This window comes from Xenopus tropicalis, chromosome 8 (genome assembly GCF_000004195.4).
Source record: "Xenopus tropicalis strain Nigerian chromosome 8, UCB_Xtro_10.0, whole genome shotgun sequence".
In the NCBI taxonomy this organism is placed as follows: Eukaryota; Metazoa; Chordata; class Amphibia; order Anura; family Pipidae; genus Xenopus; species Xenopus tropicalis.
The window spans coordinates 51,593,676-51,612,761 of NC_030684.2; the positions used below are offsets into that span (position 1 = coordinate 51,593,676).

Genomic DNA, 19,086 nt, shown 5'->3' on the forward strand with positions numbered 1-19,086 from the left:
GGTATTAACCTTACTTTTCCCATACTGTACCTTGATATAGCAGCTGATTAAACCTCCGGCTCTATACACTTTTAACAGCTCCTGAAACAGCTTTGTTTGCTCCATCAGGCTTGTCCGATAGTCGCCTTTATCTAACTCAAAACTTTCTGTTACAGCTCCTGTGAAATCCACAATTGCGTCTGCTGTGTTCCCTCCATCAAGAGCCTCGTAGGACCCAGCCAACCTGCATGGAAACACAAGTGACCCTATGTAGTTAACACAACATGCCCAATGATTTGTTACTCTTGTTACGCTAAGCTTTTTTACCTGTGAGCCACATTTAAGTGTAAAAAAAAGTTGGGCAGCAACACAAGCATTAAAATATTCCTGTCTCCCATTATGTGAACTGGCAGCCTGCAGGAGGATCTGTTTGCCAGTACACATGGTCTCTATGCCTCCAAAACTTGTCTCCAACCCAGGAACTCAAAAATAAGCCACAGGGAGCAACATCCAAGGGGTTGGAGAACAACATGTTACTCACGAGTCACTGGTTGGGGATCACTGCTCTAAGGCATAGAATATTCAGTCAAATGGGTTGTTCACCTTAAAATTAACTTAGTATATTCATTTTGTGTTTTTTAAATGATTAAACTTAGTTCAGCAGTTCTACAGTCAAATTGTTATGGTCCAATTTACCCTAGAAACTAGCAGAGGTTTAATGTTAGAATTGGAGATACTGTAAATAATTAAGGGCCTGAATAAAGACAAGTAATATAAAAGTAACTAGAAAGCTGTAGCCTGCGTTTTTTGGTTGCTAGGGTTTAAGCAATTAATTAACGGGACATAATATATATCTTCCATAGCAGTGATTCTCCATTCAAATGTAGCCAGAGTACAAGCCTCACCAATCACAGGCATATTATCAAAGCATGATGGCAGCTGCAGACTAGAAATTAGGGTTGCCTCCTCTTCCCTAGGCTTCCCAAAGTAATCAATAAAGGTATTAACAGTTATCTCTAGATCTAAACCCCTAAACAACCCTATAAACTCTGATTACAGCATAACATTATAAAGGAAACATTTCACTGTAATCCCAATACGTTGATGATTGATGCAGTGCTTATATGGCTGATTCGTGCCAGTGGCGGAACTATAGAGGTAGCAGACCCTGCGGTCGCTGAGGGGCACAGGGGAGAGGGGGCCCCAGACTGCGGTCTGCTTCCTCTATAGTTTTAGAAAAAAACCCTCCCCACCACTCTCCTCCCTGAGCCCTAGGCACAAACGATTGATTAAAGTGGTGGGTATATGGCCCATTGGACCGAGGACTGCATCAATGTGCCGTTGTGGTCTCCAATCCAATGGAATACTCAAACCTGGTTGATCAATATCTGGCCATTTTTAAACCTTCCTGTGTATGGCCACTTTAAGGGATTATTTTTTGCTTTGCTGTAATATGTCAATTAAAGTTCTTGAGAATACAGAGGACATTTTTTAGCTTGTGGGTGTTTTTATTTAATGGGTATTTTTGGCCTTTGAAGCCTTAATACTGACAATCAAGGCTCATGATTGTCAAACCCAAACCAGTGCATCATGCAGTACAACATAAATCTGTTGGATTACTATTACTATTATATTACATTAGCATTTGTGTTGCAGAACTGGGAAAACTCCTGGCAACTAGAATATAACAAAACCAATATAAAAAATGGTTAAATAAACGCAAAAAAAATATCTTCTATGCAAACAATTTGCTCCCTGGGAGTATTAATGTGTTGCACTCCATTCATTTTTCTTTCGCTCCTCTGCCCAGCACTAGGTAACTTCTTCCTTTCATACTGATACAATTTTAGTGCTTGTCCTAAAAGTCTTTGGGAGGCCCCTAAACCATAATGAAAAATCCCTATAAAAATACTCAATACTAACCATTAAAAGGATCCCTTTTCTGATTCTAAAGCTAAGAACCCATTCAGACTTCTGTGTGTAAGTTGCATTTACCCAGGAAACTTTATAAATATTATGGAACATTGCGCCATTAGAAATATCGCAATTTCCTTTTAACCGTTTGCCTTCCTGGATAAGATCCTGCTTTAAATATGATTAAGTCACTTCTTACTTGCTATTTAACAGCAAAAGCAGTGGTATGTCGAATTTTGTAATGTTCCTTATCAATCCCAGTAGACATTATATTCATTCTCCGTACAACAGCCTCTTACTTGGCATATGCTTTCTCCAGCAGTGCACTCCAAAACTCATTCTTCACATTGGAATGGCAGTAGACTAAATTCCCATCAACGCTTGGCAAGCGATCATCAATGACAACATCTACCCAGTCCCCCAAGCACCAAAACTTGAAGTGGAAGATTCCAGCATATCTGTGTGGTCTTTTCGGATCCCATTCTTGTTTCTTCCAATTTGAAATAACCTGCAACAGAAACACCAACAAGGCATTAAGTAAAAAGCATTTTAATGCACTGGTACAAGAAACTTTAGCTTTGCTTAGACTGAATATTTACCTTATTCAGCTTACATTGCATTACTTAAAAATGTGGGGGGAGCGTAACAAACAGACATTATTCCACAATGCAAATATGGAGGAAATGTTTATGAAAAAGTATCTGCTTATTGTGTGCATATCTTTACCTTACACAGGCAACACATTTATGTTGCCTGTGCTCCCGAATTGTTTCTGAACTGCCAAGTCCATTGTGGGACTTATAAAATGGTATAAAAGAGCAACCAACCTTTAGCTATCTATTCATTGCCTTGTTGTATGTTAGCCAAGAAACCAGAATGGCAGGTTGCCAATCCATGGCCTATATCAGGAATACCCAGTGACTGGCTGAGGGTGTTGTGGCAATAGAGAAAGAATGAGACAGGCAGAGAACAGTATATCTTTAACTCTTACCTTAGTCCAAAGTGCCTTTTTGAGAGCCAGGCAGGAGCAGGCAGCCACAAACCAGCAGTTCCCCAGCCTGCCCTGGTGTAGGTCATGGGAGCTAATTCCATCTACAAACAGATGAGGATCTTCACAAAGCTCCTTGAATGGAAAAACATTTATTTTATAGTATGAAGTATAATCTCCAAGTTCATAGATCAGGAATAAAGGAATATTCCCCCAGTAAAGATCTTAAAACAGCAATCATTAACAAGAAACAAATACAAAGTAGAAATGTCTCCAGTACAGGTTATGGTATAGTTTATAAATATAGTGAAATCTTTGATTATCTGAAGCAATATTGGAACTTGGCGGCCTTACCCTATACATTTTTTGTATTTTGTTTGCTGAAAAAAAAAACTTTTTTTCATGCCTGAAGAAAAAGGCAAGGGAAAAAAACACCCAAACTGCAATAGGCATGAAAAAAAACATAAGAAAAAATGCCCATTGACTCCAATGCATTTTGGCATGAGAAAATACACCCATTGACATCACTGCATTTGGTGTGAGAAGAAAAAATGCCAGAAAACCCCACCTATCACTACTTAGAGCAGGGGTCCCCAAAATGTTTACCCATGAACCGCATTTAAATATAAAAAAAAGTTGGGGAGCAAAACAAGCATGAAGAATTCCTTGGTGACAAAAAAACAACAGTGATTGGCCCCATGTGGACTTCTAGCCTACAGGAAGCTGCTTGATATTAGCAGTTTTCCATTGATAATATGGTGCTCATAGCGCACAGCTGTTTTACTTTAGAGAGAGTTTCAAGCAGCATTTCCATATGTGTCTCTGCACCATACACCCAATTAGACCCACGTAGACTCCAGCTAGAAACATAGCTGTATTTTTCTTTTTCACCTCTGCTTGCAACATGATTTTGCACCAATTATTGGCTGTTACAGGGAAGCATACATGTATCATAGCAGCTGGATGCACTGTATTCTATCCTTTTATGCAGCGTATTAAAATCTAAGAATATAACAGATTTTTCCTTGGCATTTTCCTATGATGGGAAACATGTTTATCCGCATGCATTGTTACATTTGTTGGGGAGGAGAGGATTATACTGCGGTGTGGGAGGCGGCAGGTTGTTCTTGCCAAGCCCCAGGCTCCCCTATGGGCTGTCAGACATGTATCCCACATGGATTTACGCACTACTTATTCTGATCCAACTGTTGTAACATTCTTCAGTCCATTATATGTTTGTTTTATATTCATCCCAAAACAGGATCAGGATGTTTTATCATTTTGTGTAACTCAAAGCCTGCGGCCCTCCCATTGCCTCATTCCTGCCAGTGTAAACTCCAGTTACAGGCATCCTTGAGGTGGGCAGTACACATGGGATTCTCTTTTAAATCTGTATAAAAATGACCTTTCTTTAACTTGTAAAAATGTCAAATGCCAGCCAAGCTAACGCTATATGCTGATTGGTTGCTATTGGTTATTAAAGGGAAACTCCATCCAAACACAACTAAAGCTTTCTGAAAAGTAAACATCATTTCAAGCAATTTTGCAATATACATCAGTTGAAATATGCAGCCTTTTCATGATTTTTAATGTAATAATATGGTTTGGAACAGTTACCTAAGCCTGGCCCCTGTTCTCCTGACTCCTTTGAGACTCAAAAAACATGTGGACTGTCCTTAGCCTTCCTTCAGCCTGCATCTGCCAAATACCACAATTCCCAGCACACATGATGTCAATAGGGAAAGGAACAGCAATGCACTGTGGATTATGTAGTTTTTGCATGCTCTCTGTAAGCTGTGGAGAAGCTGAACAATTTTAACATCAGTGTTTTAGTCCCTCCTCTCCTGCCAGGATTTCAAATGATGCAGAAAGAGAAGATCTGTTTTGCAGCTGGATTTCAGCATATAAAAATGGTATTTATTCATACTTTGCATACCTGATACAGATGTATGCAACATTCAATAATTTCAAATTCCCCACGTTTTTAGAATTAACAATGGATAGATTTTTTTCTGACTGACACAACAGAGGTTTGTGATTGGGATGATGCTGGTGCCTAGTCACATTGTTATCTTAACCAGGCCTTGAAAAAAGGTGACATCCAAATGGATGAACAGCTGAGGAGAACAAGATCTCACTGATGCACTGGAGAGACTACAACAATGTTTAACTTGCCCTTAATAGCTACAGCTTCTAGCTCTCTTAGGGCTGTGGCACACAAATCTCCTTTGTCGCGGGCGACTAATCTCCCCAAACGCCATCCCATCACCTAAAATGTAAATCGCCGGTGGGATGGCATACGTGGTGCGGCGATTTGCCGAGAAGTTGCCTCGAGAGATTGTGGCGCTGCGTATGCCATTCCACCAGCGATTTACATTTTAGCCGGTAGAATAGCATTTCTGGGAGATTAGTCGCCTGCAAGAAGGGAGATTTGTCATGCGACGACTAATCTCCCCGTGTGCCACAGCCCTTAAGGTGGCCATGCATAGGCCGGTTGAAGTTGCAGATTATCAGTTTATTAGCCAGATGTTGATCGGGCAGGTTTGATTTTCCAGTTGGATTGAGGATCAGATTTGCATGTTGATGCGGCCCTCAATCAGTCAGCCTGAATACCATAGCAATTTACTATGAGCAGGTGCAATTTAAGTACCTCAAAGTGGGCATATCAGGGAATTATCTGCTGATTTACTGACCTCACCAAATGTGCAGATTTTTTAATATATGGAAAACGGTATAAAACCCTGAGAGTTAGTTTATTTATGAAGGGATGGTGCAAAGTGCAAGAAATAAGCAGAAAGTGTCATGTTCTTGCCCATGATGCACCCTGCTCCTCCTTCTTCATGCCCAGCGATGTCTGGTACAAATATTTGTACCCCCATGTTGAAAAGGGCAGATCGTGGGCAGGACATGCATATCATGTAAAAGGTGCTTTATTGGAACACCTGTGGATGAAGCTTTGTTCTTAAATAGGTGCAAGCAGTTCATGGGTGCAGTGTACAGGAGTGGCAATTACAGGTCCCCCAACAGGTCTCCCTGATCAATTTCTGGCTAAAAATTGGGCAGCTTTAATTTTCCTGTCGGATTAGGAACAGCATTGGCTCATTAATGTGGTCGTTGGATCAACAGTTCCTATACCCATTGTTGTAATTTAATCGTTTTGCCATAGGGTCACCTTATGTGGGCATATCAGGAGAAGATTCACTCGTTTGGCAACCTTACAAAATAAGGATCTTAACAGGTATGGCCACCTATAGTTAATGAACCCAAAGAGATCAAAATCATTTGAAAATGAAAAAGTTATCACTTAAACACAGTCATCATCCCTATAAATAGAAGAACAGAGGCTAGTCATAAATAAACAGCAGCTGCCTTGCCAGGAATTCCTCACTCAATTATGTGTGTAGAGATTGCAGGGACAGCTATATGTTGATACATTATCTGACAACAGTCCCAGGTCTTGTTCCAAAGATGAGGAGATTAAGGATATCTTTTCACCACAGCACTTGGGAGACAATACAAACAAGTATATTGCGTGATGCAGAGAGTACACACAATTATACACTCATGTCTGACACAACCGCATAATTGTATATCTCTTATAAACAGGTATAGTGCTGGAAATGTGTTCTCCCTGTTCTTATAGTTAAAAAAACTCTCTGGTGTCTGGTATGGAGGTGTGACTGAAGGGCATACATGAGAACAACTATGCCATAACTGTTTGATGCCCTTATGGTATAGACACAAAGTGCATGATATTTATTAATGTGCACAAGTCTTGCCCTTGAATTCCTGCACCTACAGCAGAATTTTGTATTGATTTGCAGTTGATACGATGAAAAATATATTTAAATGTAGGAATAAAATATGCCAAATTGCACAAATATTTTTAATTGACACTTATCTCTCCTTAGTAATATTACCCCCTGCGAGTAGGGACTGATGTGAATGATCTATAGCCTCTACGGAATACGTTAACGCTATATAAATAAATGATAATAACTACAGGACTTTTCCAGAGACTTGGAGCAGGATTTCAGTTGCAGGACCCTATATCAGAATCAGGCTCTTGTAAAATCTTGCGAAGAGGGATAGTTTTTATGTGCATAGGGGATAATAGGTAAAACTATTTGCCATAGTCTAGTAACTAATATAAACTGTACATATATATACACACTCACACACATACATATATATATATATATATATATATATAAATAGTAGTTAAGCTGCACACCAACAAAAAGAGCTGAAACCTGGGTGCCAGTGCATTTAAAATAACAAGTATAGCAGAGGGAAGAGATGGCACTCACAGGACTTTCACACAGAAGTGATATATGGAAAAAAAATGGAGCTCTTATTTATTTAGGACTAAATAAAGATCTCCATTTTTTTCCATATATTGCTTCTGTGTGAAAGTCCTGGGGGGGCCACCACTTCCCTCTGCTATATATATATATATGTAGAGTGTAAAAAAGACCAGCAACAACGGGATTTCTTGTGAAAATCCCGGTGTTGCTGGTCTTTTTTACACTATTGGAACCCTTTACCGAGCACCCGAGGTATGTTATGTAACGGTGTGCTATGCCTTGTGTACATATATATATATTGGATAACATTTGTATTTAGCTATGCACCTCACTTCCTTTCACTGTCCTGATGACGATCCTATATGGATCGAAATGCGTAGACATTATCTTTAAATAAAATAATTGATTTTATCTTCCTGCCGTGAGTGCTTTCTAAGGATTGATATAGATATATATAAATATATATATTTATATATATATATCTTGCATAAGGGAAGTAGGGTTTGCAGTGGGACAGATTTATGGCAGCTTTAGGCTCAAAATACTGTAGTAGTTTTGACCGCTAAATTCTTAACAGATTGACTCCCCTGCAGTTCCATCCTTATTTTTATAAATACATTTCTGAGGTTATAATCCTCATTAAGCAATATCATTCCTAAAGCAATTAGTACAGACTGTCAGAGCAGTTAGGATCCAAACATGATTCCAGCTGGCCTGAAGGCAACCAGAACCATCTAACATCAGGGTATAATAACGCAGAAGGGGCTACATCTGAGCAAGGGTTACATGTGCAGAAGATGCTGTAACAGCGACTAAGGCACAGTTTCCTATAAGATACAGCTGTTCCTGTTTAACAGCTCCTGTAAAGAGGACAATAAGATGGATCAGTGCCGATTGCACTTTAGGGATTTTTGGATTGCAGTATTGCACAATACTGTTCTGCCCCAGAAACTGGAAAATAGTTTTTTTTTAATCCACAATGCAGCATTTATTTCCTAGAATTTCAGTGACAGCCTGACGCATAAAAATGAATGCAGTTGTTCACAAATCAAGAACAATTTGCAGTTACTATTTTCAGGGAGGAGACTGTGCTCAGCATTAGTATGTGATTCTTTTGGCGTATGTCTGCTGCACCTATTGACGAAATCCGCTTTGGGAACCCTGGAACTAGAGCCACATTCAGAGTGGTGGTAGCTGCAGAGCCCCTCTGGATTTATAAATTCTCATGGCAGATTCAGCAGAAAAGGCTGGATGAACACAATGGCAATTAGTACAACAATAATGAGGTGCAAGGAATAGGTTTGGGCAAACGTACCTGTGTCAACACCCAAACCCTTTGTATCCATTGTAGTATAAAAACTTATGGCTTCATTCATAAATTACCCTTGATTTTTGTAAGGAGCCCAGTGCCAGGCCAAGCTTACAATGTGCCCAAGGCAATCTGTCTGCTCTTCCCTACCATGTGCATGAGAGAGTCAGAGAGTGACAAACGGGGAGAAAGTAAGGAGTGGTGCGATTGTGGCACCGTATTCCAGGACCATGAACTAGGGGTAGGCAGACAAATTAGGTATGTACCTTGTGCCCGCCCCATTGTTGCACTGTAGGCATGTGCCTACCCCTAAGGCCCCCCCGACCCACCCCATGTACCCCTAAGCCCCCCCCGACCCACAACATGTAAGTAACTGAAGGTTTGTTTTCATTGGGGCCATAGGGCATAAATTAGTTGGCTGACAAAAACCTTATGTTTAATCTCTTCCAATAAAGTCTGGTGGAAAATCTGGAGATAAAAGGGCTCATTTGAAAGACATTTTACATGCAAAATTTTACATGCAATCCTAAATTGTTTTGAATCAACATAAATAAATCAGATAAGTGCATTTTAAAGAAGAGCCGTATACCTGTATTTATGATATGAGCCAGACATTGAGAAGGGATTTCTCTCAGGGCACAAAAAGACAAGAAATCATTTCTAATAAAAATAAAACGGAATCAAGCATTTCCCTAAGATGTTTTGTATAAAGACAGATTGTGAAATGAACTGAGCAAGTAATGTAATTATGATAAATGACGTTTACTTATGATTAATATATCCTGCTCTGTTATTCTGAGTCAAAATCTGGTAAGAGACTTGCCAGAACTATCCAGTCAAAAAGAGTTTAATCTGACTGGACTGAGGGGTTGCAAAATGCAGCTGCTTTCACCCAGCGTGACTGGTTGCACCAGAAATTGTACCCCCATTTTACCTCAGACATTGTTTGCTGATATTATGTGATATGTTTTGGCCATTTGGTGTTCTGGTGTTCCAAAGTCACTTTAGTAAGGAACCTTTAGTTTAAAACACAGTTCTAATTATCTATGAATAAAGCAGAACAGTCAGACTACTATAGTTTCTGTATTAAAGGATAAGTAAACCATTAAAATAAGTGAATTTAAAAGTGATGGGAGTGCTATTCTAAGCACTTTTGCAATTTACATTCGTTATTTTTCACTGGTGACGACTTTACTTGAGGCAAATATAGCCTTACTGCCTATCTTTTCTTGGTTCTTGGATCTCATGAACCATCTGGAATGAAGATAATGTTTTTTTCCATCAAGCTCTGAGCTTTGTCACTAAGTCAGATTGTTTGGCTCTAAACTCAAGGACCACACCTCATACAAACATCTGTGATGCTGAAGTAAACAGGCAAAAAAAAAAGAACGTGGGAAAATTTGACATTTCAGTCAGAAATCATCTTACAATTGTGATCTTAACGGCAGCATAAAATCAGATATTATTTAACTAAACACCATAACTGGTAATAATAGGGTCATACGGTATTTAAACCTTTCCTATTATTGTTGTTAAGATCATGACTATTTTGCTTTGTATTTAAATATTTGAAAATATAAATGGAGTTAATTAGAATTCTCACCCATTATGAGATCTGAAAATGCTTTCCTACCGCAGCTTCAGTGTTTCCTCCTCTTGTCATCCTCAGAAAATTACTAGCAGCATAAAAAACCCACTCCAAAATAAACTTTCAAACAATGCAGCACCCCACCAAAATATGTAAGTATGTCCCCACCCTGCAGTCAGAAATCCCCCAGCCCACCAGCTCTGATCCTTTCATTCTTTTATAGACTTCAAAAAAGGCATAAGGCTGAATGGATAGAATAACATTCTGAGCAGAGATGGAAAGATTGGCCTTGTGCCGTTATAATTACAAACTCACCATAAATGTAATATAACTCTCATTTATAATGTAGCCAAAGAGCTCTCACAGATTCAGCCCAGATCTGATTAAAATGCTATATTGGGGTTATAAGACATTAGTACAAATATTTACAGCTTCTTTACAGTTTAGTCCATTGCAATGCAGGTTTGCAGTTACATTACCATGCTATATATAATGTACACACAGTGTATAGGTGGGAAGCTTGTTGCACTAGCAGTGTATTACATTCCTCCGCCCCACTCTTGCTCATGATAGTTCTTGTTTGGGTCCTGGAAGACAGATTTGCCCCATATTTTGGGGTAGTTTTTCCTACATATTACTAACCTTGGGACAGCTTGCTCTGTGTGGCTTACTGGACTTGTAGTCAGTTGTAGGAAGATATAATTTGTGACTGTGTAATCCCCTTTGCCTTTTAAATAAAATTATAGTTTTTAAAAATGACTTTGTTTAATTCTCCTTCACCCCCCCCCCCATGGTTTACAGTAGGAGCTCAGTGAGGTTGCCAATTTTCAGAAATATTACAAATGTTATTTCCAAAGAGCTTTACAGATTATATGTTACATACAACAGTTCCTGCTCAGTTGAGCTTACAATCTAAGGTCCCTGTCAAATTGTCAACTGTACAGGGGTTAATTTATCAACAATGGGCAAATTATCCCATGGCAGCCAATCAAAGTGTTGCTTTCATTGTTCTACCAACAGTTGTTGAAAAAAAGCCAAATACTGATTGGTTGCTATGTATGAGTTACTGCCCATGGGCAAACTTGGCCATGTTGATGAGTCCTGTAACAGTGGTAAATTTTATGGAAGCCAGTTTACCTTTCTGTATGTACTTGGAGTGCGTGAAGAAACCCTCCAAGCACATGCTTGGCCACAACCAATCAAAACTAGAGGAAGTAAATAGGAGCATCGCCTCCTCATCTGCTAATGTACCATATAGCCATCAAAATGGGGCAGACTAAATATTCAAACAGGATAGGATCTCAGTGACCAGATGGGATCACAGAATGTCGTCTGTCGAAACCAACCCCTGGCTTACTATTAATAGCCAAACAGATTAGAATCAATCAAATTGGCCAAATCTGGGTATGCCTGTCAAACAATTGTATTTTGTCCACCAACATATTTGTACTTTTTTCTCTAAAAAATTAATAACATTTTTTTTCCCCCCTTGGGCAGCAGTAACCCATAGCAACCGATCACTGATTTGTTGAGCCAGGTGCAGGAAGAACAATTTAAGTTAAAATGGTTCAGTCCAACATTGGGTAAAGAGATACTGACACCGGAAATGAAACCCCTTTTTATAACTGACATAACACTGTCTTTGCATGCTCTTTATAACTTTAATAGAAAGGTATTTGTACAATGCCTTTACATTACCTATCTGATCCTTCATGTTACTCTGTGAGGGGGCTGCCATATTTGTGCAGCAGGAGTCCCTTAGCATTAGAAGCTATAACTGACAGGTTGAGACGGGACAGTCAGGCTGGCAAAACAGTCAGGTTTGGGAACTTCAAGTAGCAATAACTTACAAAAGCAGCCCTATCAGGGAAAAATGACCAACATGACCTATTGGTAACTTTTTACATACATTCATATTTTGAAGAGTAGATTTTTGGGGGCTGATTTACTTACCCACGAACGGGTCGAATGGAGTCCGATTGCGTTTTTTTCGTAATGATCGGTACTTTGCGATTTTTTCGTATGTTTTGCGATTTTTTCGGATTCTGTACGAATTTTTCGTTACCAATACGATTTTTGCGTAAAAACGCGAGTTTTTCGTATCCATTACGAAAGTTGCGTAAAAAGTTGCGCATTTTTTATTGGTAACGAAAAATTCGTACAGAATCCGAAAAAATCGCAAAACATACGAAAAAGTCGCAAAATGTTCGTTTTCAAGTCGGAACTTTTCCAATTCGGGTCGGATTCGTGGGTTAGTAAATCAGCCCCTTAGTGTCAGTACCACTTTAACTAACCTCCCATTAAGACACATACAAGGAAAAGAGACTCACTTTTGGCCGTTTCCACTCTATTCTTAAGTCGGGGGCTTTGCTGTAGAACAGTGATTCGTCAGATGCTGGAAATTCTGGATCTTCAAATAGTTTTCCATTTTTAATGCACTCTTTCTTCAGCTCATGATAATTCTGGGTTTTCAGTTGTTTATCTGGAGAACTCATATTCTCCGCACCGCCTCTGAAAAATGGAACAGCTCAGATCAGAATGCGATAAGTAAAAATAATCAGCTGATCAAAAGTGTAAAAACTAAATTCTCTGGCCCTTATATTATGTAGCCAGCAAAGCCACTGGGTCCAGAACTCCCAAACACATGCTATGTATCTGATTTTAGGGGACAGATTTATCAAAATGTGAGTTTAGAGCTTAAAGGAGAAGGAAAGGCTAATAAAGAGTTAATCTCAAGCTGCAGGCATACCTTCAGTTCTCTCAATAGTGCCCTATGTCTTCCCATATTTCACCTGTTCAGATGATCAGAAGCCAAACAGGATGAAAAAAATGCTGAGCTCTGTAAAGAAAGTTCCCATAATGCCTCACTTCTGCACCAAGACCAAGACTGGTGCACTTGCTCAGTTTGAAAGCCTATGAGGAAGCTTCCTGCTGATTGGCTCAGATCACACATTCCTAAGAGGGGGGAGCGCGTTTTTAGCATTCTTGAGGGAGGGGGGAGGGGGGAGCAGGAGAGGGGAGAGAGGAGAGAGCTGCGGGGAAAAGGGAAAAAGACACAACTAATCTTTAGACAGATAACTCAGCGCAGTGTTTCTGTGAGTGCTTATGGCTGTATTTACATAGACCTTTCTGATAAAGCTTACTTGGTCTTTACCTTTCTTTCTCCTTTAATACATAAAAACTCACCCACATTCTATTCATTCCTATGGGATTTTAATAAGCTTATGAATAAAATGTTGCAGTTTCACCTATTGATAAATATGCTTTTAAAAGTCCTATAGGAATGCATTTTTGGGTTCTACTGATGACATAGGGCTGATCAGTCCCACCATTATTCCTTTCAACCATGGCTTTTGAAAGAAACATTTCCCAGAAAGAGCCCTACAGCATATCTTTGTTCACAATTATCACCACTGCACTCCAGAGGCCCTGCTTGCTCCTTGCCTTCTTTTCTTAGAGAACACTGTACCTACAGCTCAGGTTAACACATTAATCCTACCACAAGGAACTGCAAGAAATAATGCATTGAAATCTAATAAAATAACAGTAAGAATTACAAAAATGTAACCTTGCTCCTAATGGGTAGTGTGGCAGTTCAGGAATGCAAGTCCCTTCAGCAGGATGTCTGTGCTGGACCCACCATAGCCTTACAGCAGCTGTAAAGCAATGCTCTCAACTTTGCTGTTATCTGAAAAAAAGGACAAATCCTATGTAATAATAAGGTAGGGCAGGCATGTAAAACTGGTATTTTAGGCCTCTATTACACTATTCTTTGTTCATCATCTTACTGAAAATGTCACATTTATTTATCAATTCGGACAATGATTTTTTTCTAGTTTTAAGCAGATTTGGACAAATGGCAAAAAGTATAAAGTGTTAGTCAACCCTGAAACTGAGATAATTGTATATTTGTCTTCCTTTTGAATAGTTATGGCCCTTGCTTCTCTTTTACTTACTGAGTGGACATGTAAAATGAATTCCTACCTTCCAGCAGATATATATTTCTAGTAAGTCTGGTACTTGTGGGAATTTTTTCACATAAAATCATAGGTGATCTCCCCCTCACAGGCCCTCAGTTCCCCTGTTCCCCCCACAGTCATGGGGCCTGCCCCCTCTACAGTTACACCACTGATGAGATATAAATCAGCACAGTGTGCATGATACAAAGCAATCTGTACTGTGAATTGTGTAATAAAGTGCAATCCCCCATTTTTTTCTCACTTTGTACCCTGCCTAAATGAATTGCTGCAGGTCTCTGTGCTACATTTTGCCCCATGAATATAGAACTGTTTGTGTTCAGCAGTGCTGTATTCATAAAGGGGGGAGGAGGGGGTAGGTACATAGGCATCCCCCCCTCCTGCCCCCTACCTGTCCCCTTCATTTTGTGCCATTCAGACATGCAAGATAAGAAGCAGTAATGCAAACTTTTGCAACCCCTTAGCACTCATGCACTTCTACCCCTGGTTCACTTCAATTACCCTATGGTCTTCTAAATACATTAAGAAAGTGATATTATGTAATAAAAGGCACTATGTTTGCCCAGGAGCAGTAACCCACAGTAACCAATAAAAAGGTAGAATTAACTGAATAAGCCAAAAAAACGGAGTAAAAAGCTGTGTAAGATAAGTGGAAAAGATTGCCGGATATTACGCCATTATTTTCCATAGATTCTGGTGGAAGAAAAAACGCGTAAAAAAATTACGCTGATTTTACGCCGGTTTTACACGGCGAAGCCTGGCGATGTGTGGCGAATTTTCTCACCGTTTTTTACACAGCATAATAAATATGCCCCTTAGTGTCTTTTATTACGTAAGGGGGTTTGTCTGTTGGAGGTTTCTTTAACCACACAATGGATATGGCAAAACCTTAAGGAAGAAACACATAATGAAGGTTTTCTTGATTCTGTTTTGAAAGAAAGAGGGGAAAAAGAAACATTACTATATTACTTTTATGACCCCTTCAGTCTTTTCTATCATTTTCCATGAGGTCACATCTGCTGCTTTATTTAAGGATATTTGCCCTCTAGCCACTATTCTAATACACAGACACATTTGTCCTGAGATGAATAAGGAAGATTCATGAGCTTCGCTCCTGGCTCCCATCTCTGCAGAGCTCTCCCATTGGAAAGTATGTGTTTAGTTGACAACACGAGACTTCATGAGAGGATTCTTGGCTGTTTCCCTACAGTTTGTACTAGTTATTTTCTTCCCTTTATCATCTTTCTCAAACGCAAGCATCAGACTGATTTATTACAGAGGGATTAGGGGCTGTTGGTTACAACAAATGCCATGATTTGTAACAACTCCCAGATTGGTTATGCAAATATTAGAAAAGGAATTATGCGCAGTATTTAGAAATTAGTAAAATGTCAAATATTGGGAGTTTCCAACTGCTTCACTGGTCTATACGAGGTGGGGAGTTATCACTCCACCTAATTCTCAGTACCCATGCCTTATCTGTCAGCAACCTTGCAGTACACTCACAGCTGGTTCTGACTCTTGAAACAAAGTGGCAGAATTCAGCTCTTCTTCAGCCAAGACTCCAGTTCCCATGAAGCCTTGCATGATTCTTTACAGGTCTGCTTGTTACTACATTGCTTCACTAAAAAGCAACATTAAATAGAGCACAGTTTGAAAATTTTTAAAGAGATTAGGAGTAATTTACCATAGACATGGGTGAACGCACTAGAGTGTAAACAGGGTCAGCTTTGGCTGAAAAAAACTCAGCTGGTGCTCACCTGCTGACCTCCCTCTTTCTGTTGCGCCTAGTTAAGTATGAGATATGAGTGCTGTTGAGGGAGGGGGAAGGGTGCGGGTGGTATGGGGGCAACCGGGGCCCCTGGGGTGGCAACCACGGCAGGACCTGCACACCCCAGTCCGACCCTGAGTGTAAAGGCAGTGTTGGGGCAGGGGGAAAGAAGAAAGATGGGTTGTGCCTAGGGTGCAAGATCACCTAGGTTCAACAACCTGCATTCAGAATAAAATGCAACTGTTTGCACTCCATTTTTGGTGGGGCTGGCCTCAGGTAAAAAAAGAGATTGGTAATGTGCTTTGTGCCGTTTTTGTTGTTTTTATGTTTCTTCATCTTTCAAAAATGCCCATTGCTTCTTAGTAGTGACTGAGTAATATCAGCTGAGACTTTTCATTCAAAATATGCATTCCTGCCAGCGTGCTTAATTCCTATCAGGGAGGGGAAGTGATAGCTTGAGTCCTAATTATACATATTGCTCACTGGGATGAAATTACAACTGGAATTAAAATGTAAGCGCTAGTTTGGAACATCAAACAATTAATGTAACGAATGCTCTGGAGCTGCATAATCATTAAAAATTAACAAAATGTATTTCAATGCACAAATCAGCAGCACTCCAAGGGACTACTTAGGGCTGTGTGGAACTGTTAGTGAGCTATTTTCCCCCATAACTAATCCAGATCAGAAAGAAACTTAATATGCGTGAAGGAAGGAGGTGCCTAAATCTGGCACACACGTCTATTAATATCAGGTTTATAGAAGTGCTGCTCATGTTTTCATATCTGTGTTACTGCAATTAGGGCTAATCTTTCATTAACTAGAATGAATAGAAGGAAAGAGGGCAATAGGGGCTGAGGTGCAACTGGGCCTTAGTAGAAATGCATTTTCTGTGCAGAAGTTATGAAAGATGACAGCATCCAATATATCACTTTTACCTTGTGGAATATCAGAGAAATGTCTATATCATTTAAATCACATGGTCGTGAATTTTTCCATGGCTTTGCAATTTTTTTGGCAAAATTTGACAGATTAGATCAGCACTAATCGTCGGGAATAACGTGAAAAAATTATTCCATCCTTTTTGGTTTTGGTTGTCAGTATTGTTAATATGTTGTCACGTCAAGGAAATAGATGGTCAATGAATCAGGAAATGGATAGTTATGTTAATCAACTGATTGTTAAAGGGGATGGTTCACCTTTAAGCTAATTTTTAGTATATTATAGATTGACCTATTCTAAGCAACTTTTCAGTTGTTTTTTTAATTATTTCTTCCAACTATGCAGCTTTTAAATGGGGGTCACTGACCCCGGCAGCCAAAAGACTATTGCTCTGTGAGGCTGCAATTTTATTGTTATTGTTACCTTTTGTAGCTTTATTTCTATTCAGTCCCTCTCCTATTCATATAACAGTCTCTCATTCAAACCACTCCCTGGTTGCTAAGGTAACGTGGACCCTAGCAACCAAATAACTGCTGAAACGCCAACCTGGAGAGCTCTTGAACTGAAAATGAAATGACTACAATACTACAAATAATAAAAAATGAAGACCAATTGCAAATTGTCTCAGAATAGCACTCTCTACAATACATCGTACTAAAATGTAACATAAAGGTGAACAACCCCTTCAAGTCTTTGGTTGCCCATTTTTATTATTATCATTAGCTGTGTTTTTAGGGCCTTTCCTCCTGTTATTCCGATTGTTATGTACAGTGACTGTTAAAGTCCAGAACTCATGCACAGTTCATTAGAGACCTACTGGAGCCAGAAACAATGTAAAGAATCCAACTGAGAAGAGACCCGAGAAGCAGCACAATAACAGAGTCATTGTTTCCTATTAGCCAGCCCTTTGTACAGTGAGGTTACCCTACTTACTATGTATGTAGCCTGTTGCAAGTTATGAGAAAATATGGCAGCAGATCTAGTGAGTTAACACTTACAATCACTTACACTAGACTAATGTTCCAAATAAAACAATACTACAGATAAAATCCTTCAGTTCCGCATAAATGATACCTTGGTAGAAAAAAATTGCAGATGTCATTATAAAAGTGAAAATTTCAGGGAACACCGGCTGTTGCAGAACTACAAATAGCTTACCGTGGTGGGGTGGATTTGGGAGTTGCAGTTCTGCAACATCTGAACTTCCAACTACAAGCCAGAGCATGCAGAATCCAGCTGTACCTCTGTGGCTCAGTGCTCCCCAGTCTGTGCACGGTGCAGCCTCCAGGAATATCAGTGCATCTGCAAATCTCTGCTCCCAAATCTGTGTGGACTGTACCAAGTTGGCATTTAGCAGGGGAGACCGGCTGAAAGTTCAGGATTTCTAACGACAACTCAGAAAGGACTGTGGGGAGGTAATAGCACTGATATAGAGAACTGTCATTTATAGGGGGCGGTTGTTGCTTGAGAAACACGCCTGTTAGTGAGGAACAGAACACTAGATTTAGCAGGATTTCTCCTTTAGATTTATTTCTACTATTTTGTATTATTCGTATTGTGCTTTATTTGCTAACCTTGCAATTACAGCATTCTCCATGTAGTACATTGGAAACACATTTTGTAACTCTCATCAATATTGAAATAGAAACTTATCAGACCAGGCATGTGATGTGTTGGTGCTATATAAATAAAGGATAATAACAATAATAATGCAATATCATTTTTTGTTCTAAGGTTTCTTCCTACCAGGTATTACTATAGTTGCTGTACAGTACATTGCTGTTGCTTAGCGGACTATACACAATAACTTGTAACAGATAAAAGTTCCTTACTTCAGCTTCAGCCGCATTTAGGCTCTGTAATAACACGCGCTCCCTGTTTGCATATATCATATTACATGTGGCTCCTTAAAGGAACCATACCTTCCCCTAAGAGTCACTCTGTGAATAATGAAAAAAAATGTAATTCTAAGCGACTTTCCAACATAACTTTTTTTAAACTTGAGTGAATTATTGTTTTTGCAATTGAAAGCATTGCTGGTTCTGTCTCTTGAAACTATGTAGCAGAGCTGCATGCTTCATGGGCATAGTTATCAGCTGGCTTCTGCTACATTGGTTTATAAGTCAGAAGAACCAGGACAGAGAATAGTGCAGGGCTAGATACTGCTTTCAACAGCAGCTATGTTTACAAATAACTTTAAAACCACTGAGAAGGTGTCATTAATGTATATTAGGAACTTTCTTACAATTCATTTATTCATTAGGTAAAATATTATTATAAATATATTCACAATTACCATACAGTGTTTGCC

The 19,086-nt window shown here is 39.4% G+C and overlaps 1 protein-coding gene across 1 annotated transcript in view; it reads right to left on the reverse strand.

Annotated features, from left to right (window-relative positions):
• Positions 1-18,236, reverse strand: part of capn6 (calpain 6) — a 32,817-nt gene extending 14,581 nt beyond the window's left edge. Inside the window, exons 1-6 of the mRNA XM_031891915.1 lie at positions 17,934-18,236; positions 13,654-13,773; positions 12,416-12,596; positions 2,885-3,016; positions 2,193-2,401; positions 31-223 (exon numbers count right to left, since the gene is read on the reverse strand). Coding sequence (XP_031747775.1) covers positions 31-223; positions 2,193-2,401; positions 2,885-3,016; positions 12,416-12,580 — 699 coding nt within the window. The 5' untranslated portion in view covers positions 12,581-12,596; positions 13,654-13,773; positions 17,934-18,236. The remainder of the gene's footprint in view (positions 1-30; positions 224-2,192; positions 2,402-2,884; positions 3,017-12,415; positions 12,597-13,653; positions 13,774-17,933) is intronic.
• Between the last annotated feature and the right edge of the window lie 850 nt (positions 18,237-19,086).